The 3,932-nt window shown below is 40.4% G+C and overlaps 1 protein-coding gene across 1 annotated transcript; it reads right to left on the reverse strand.

Annotated features, from left to right (window-relative positions):
• Positions 1-1,582: 1,582 nt before the first annotated feature.
• Positions 1,583-3,674, reverse strand: LOC113718995 (small ribosomal subunit protein uS5x-like). Its single transcript, XM_027243949.2, has 2 exons — positions 2,889-3,674; positions 1,583-1,918 (listed from the first exon to the last, which is right to left on the reverse strand). The coding sequence occupies exons 1-2, from the start codon at positions 3,555-3,557 to the stop codon at positions 1,748-1,750; spliced, it is 840 nt and encodes a 279-aa protein (XP_027099750.1). The 5' UTR covers positions 3,558-3,674; the 3' UTR covers positions 1,583-1,747.
• Positions 3,675-3,932: the final 258 nt, after the last annotated feature.

Here is a 3,932-nt window from a genome sequence, read left to right on the forward strand (position 1 = left end):
ACTCTTTTTATTGGCCTGTATGTTATCAAGTGATGTTCTGATTGTCATCAAGTTCCTCCAACTCCATCATCATAACTTATTTATTATATTGATCAAGACTCATCTGAGTTTGTAGGGCTGTTCTCAATGATTTCACTTGCGTTTCTATCGGTACTGTTGTTCCATTACCAAAGGTTAGAGAAAAAGGATCCACTTGAAACTCATTAATCAATTTTGATGGTCCAATAAAATTATGATAATTACGTTGGCCATTAGTATTACCTTACAATCTTACATACCGCAGGCATCCCCATATCAATGGGTAGATAGCATTTGACTGAATGCAGAATCATTACATTTATCTAGACCAAATGACCTATATCCAAGCTCATTCCCTAAAAGACGATAACCATATTTAAAAACCATGAGTCTGAGCACTTGATTATGATCTATTCTACAATAAACAAAAAAAATTAAAATTATAAGATATCAAATTTATGTTGCAGTAGACTAAAACAGTAGTAGTAATAGCAGCAGCAGCAACAACAACAACAACAACAATAATAATAATAATAATGCAGTCTGAGTTCCAAGTTAATCTAAATTGAGCATTAGTTGTCTAGTAAAAAAATGTTAGTAATACTAAAATAACAAAATTATTTTTTTAAGTACAAATGTAGGTTCATGTGTATAAATGAGTCTTGCAGACATCTGGGAGTGGGCTTAGCTGGGGGTTCGTTTAAGTGTTTATGAATCAAAGATCAGAACAAAATGCTAGAAAAGACTAGTGGATGTGCTTAACACAGTCCCGTGGGTAAGCGTCTGGGCTCATTTTCTTCCTTCTTGAAGCTGAATTTCCAATTTTAGGCAAGAATTTGATTGATTCCCTCTGTGTGGTTGTCCTCTCCCATACTTTTGTGGGCTGAAGGTTGTGCATTCATTATCTGCATTACACACGCTCGAAGTAGCCTGAAAGTTTAAAAAAATCTACCACTTGAATTTTGATCAGTCCAGCCTTTGGAGAAATGTTAACAAGTTTCCATTCTTCTTTTTCTTTTTTTTTCCCCTTTTTTCTCCTTTTCTGGTCAAGAGAGGGAGTGCCACAACCGTCAATGAAGCCAATGCGAACTTGCCAACACAGTTAAGACCACAAAACCATGTTGACTTAGCTACATGCTTTTGTAAATATGCTTCTACGTTTCGCTGATGTACTCGATAATCTTAAATGCAGCTCTTGCATTTATATTCAAGCATGGATCCTCCATGCCAAGACCTTTGGCGCCTCTACTATTCAGAGTATCCCTTTTGCAGTTTCACTAGTTCTTGCAAGGCAATTTCCACGCTACACTAGTAAAAATTAGGGAAAAAAAAAAAGAAAGCATCTACAAGAATCAATTCAATGGAAGATTACTAAATTGGCATTAACGCGAGATCTTATTGGCTAAGAGGACAGGAAACTGCAAGGAATGCAACAGTGGTAGAAGGAGAATCATCCTTGAGAAACGGATAACAGCAGAATATACCACCCCCTTCTGTGTACGCTCACTGGCCATGAACTTATGCACAGAACTCGTAATAATTAACTAAAAAGGGACAAGCTGCATCACATAATTGATTCTGCAATTAACTCCAAAAGGACACCAAATTCAATGATGTGCTACAAATAAAACCATCAAGTATATCAAGAAACAGAACACCTTGGCAGTACTCAAAAGAAAGACCAAACTTCAAACAGTTTATCTAGTATTTCATAATCACCTAGCAAAACTTAGGCCTCAACCCTCTCAGGAGCAGAATCCTCTATATAGGCAATTTTCGCAGTGGGCTTAGCTGACAGCAAATCGGTGAACTCTTGGTATGGAGACTTTGTGAAGCGAGTTTCTCTCCAGAAGTCGGGGGTTAGGAACCCATAAGTCTTCAACAGACATTCAAAAGTAGCCTGCAAAGAACAAAGGCATAAGCTACCCCATAATAAAATGAAAAAGAGAGACAAGGATGGTTAATAGGCAAAACAGAACATCTACTTTAGTTACAAGGATGGTTAATAGGCAAAACAGAACATCAGATACAATCATATCAGAATTCCCCACTCAACCAACTCATACAATACAACAAAACCAAGCAAGAAACCCAACAAGCAATACATCACTTGACCATCCGCATCAGAATCAGACACTTTAAAAATCCAAAAACAATGGGAATAGAATATTGACCACCAAACGTATCCTTTTGTAAATCATAAAAAGTGATGGCCAATTCATTATTTACTAGTACAGAGACCCTTAAAACGCAGGCAGACCATGATTGAAAGGTAAGCAAGTAATATGTCCTTCCAAAATCCGGCATATTCCTACAAGAAAAATACACCGCTCTTCTTTTTTTCCAGGAAAATCAAAACCTTCTCAATATTCCATTTACATACGATTAAACCATGAACACAATTACGTACAACTAATCTTAAACATAAACTAGCAATACATCACATGACCATCCGCATCAGAATCAGACACTTTAAAAATCCAAAAACAATGGGAACAGAATATTCACCACCAAACGTATCCTTTTGTAAATCATAAAAAGTGATGGCCAATTCATTATTTACTAGTACAGAGACCCTTAAAACGCAGGCAGACCATGATTGAAAGGTAAGCAAGTAATATGTCATTCCAAAATCCGGCATACTCCTACAAGGAAAATACACCGCGCTTCTTTTTTTCCAGGACAATCAAAACCTTCTCAATATTCCATTTACATACGATTAAACCATGAACACAATTACGTACAACTAATCTTAAACATAAACTAGTCAACTACCGAAATACGTATATCAATCGCCAAACCCAACAATAGTTAACAAATCTCAAACGAAATCACAAAAAGAATATACAGAAATAAAAAATTAGTCAAACCTTGACGAAGTTGCCGAGGGTTTTGGTAGATCCACGGGAAGAGGTAAAAACATCCTCAATACCAGCGAATTGAAGAACCTTCTTAGGAACCCTAGCAGCTACAATTCCAGCTCCCCTTGGCGCCGGAACCATTCTCACAGTAACAGACCCACATTTCCCGGTAACCTTACACGGCACAGTATGGGGCTTCCCGATCTTATTCCCCCAATATCCTCTCCTCACCGGAATCAAAGACAACTTAGCCAAAATAATAGCCCCACGAATCGCAGTCGCCACTTCCTTAGCACACTTGACACCCAATCCCACATGGCCGTTTCCGTCTCCGACCACCACAAAGGCCTTGAACCGGGTCCTCTGACCAGCCCGGGTCTGTTTCTGGACCGGCATGATCTTCATAACCTCATCCTTCAACGAAGGGCCGACCAGAGTATCAATGATTTGGTACTCCTTGATTGGGAGAGAGTGAAGATAGATTTGCTCCAATGAGCGAATTTGGCCGTCCTTCACCAGACGGCCGAGCTTCGTGACGGGGACCCATTTCTCCTCCTCGGTTTCACGGCGGCCTCCTCTGCGGCCACCGCGTCCGCGGCCGCCTCTTCCTCCTCTGTCTCCTCGGCCACCGAAGCCTCTGCCGAAGCCGCCGCGGTCTCCTGCGCCTCTCTCAGCCATGGCTTTCTTCTAGGGTGAGTGATTTTGCTGCCGCCGATTAGGTTTAGGGCTTTGAGCTCTGGAGTGAAAATGGGAAATAGACTCTTAGGAGAACGAGAAGAAGAGGGTTTATATATTTGGGGAAGGATTAGGGTTCGGAGATGAGGGCTATTTGGTTACGTAGATTAGTTGGGCGGGCCTGACCGGAATCGATGGGCTTAGACCGCCGGCCTACTTTTGGTTTTCGCCTGGGCTACAAGTGGCCACCCTTTTTTTTTAAATGTTTAATTTCTGCAAAGTGGTCGAAATGGCCATTGGGGATTGTTAATGGGTTTACCGTAATTGGAGACACCTCAACGTGGCCCAATTTATCAGTGGGTCAAATTTGAGTCGGTG

The sequence above is a fragment of the Coffea arabica genome, chromosome 11e (genome assembly GCF_036785885.1).
Source record: "Coffea arabica cultivar ET-39 chromosome 11e, Coffea Arabica ET-39 HiFi, whole genome shotgun sequence".
In the NCBI taxonomy this organism is placed as follows: domain Eukaryota; kingdom Viridiplantae; phylum Streptophyta; class Magnoliopsida; order Gentianales; family Rubiaceae; genus Coffea; species Coffea arabica.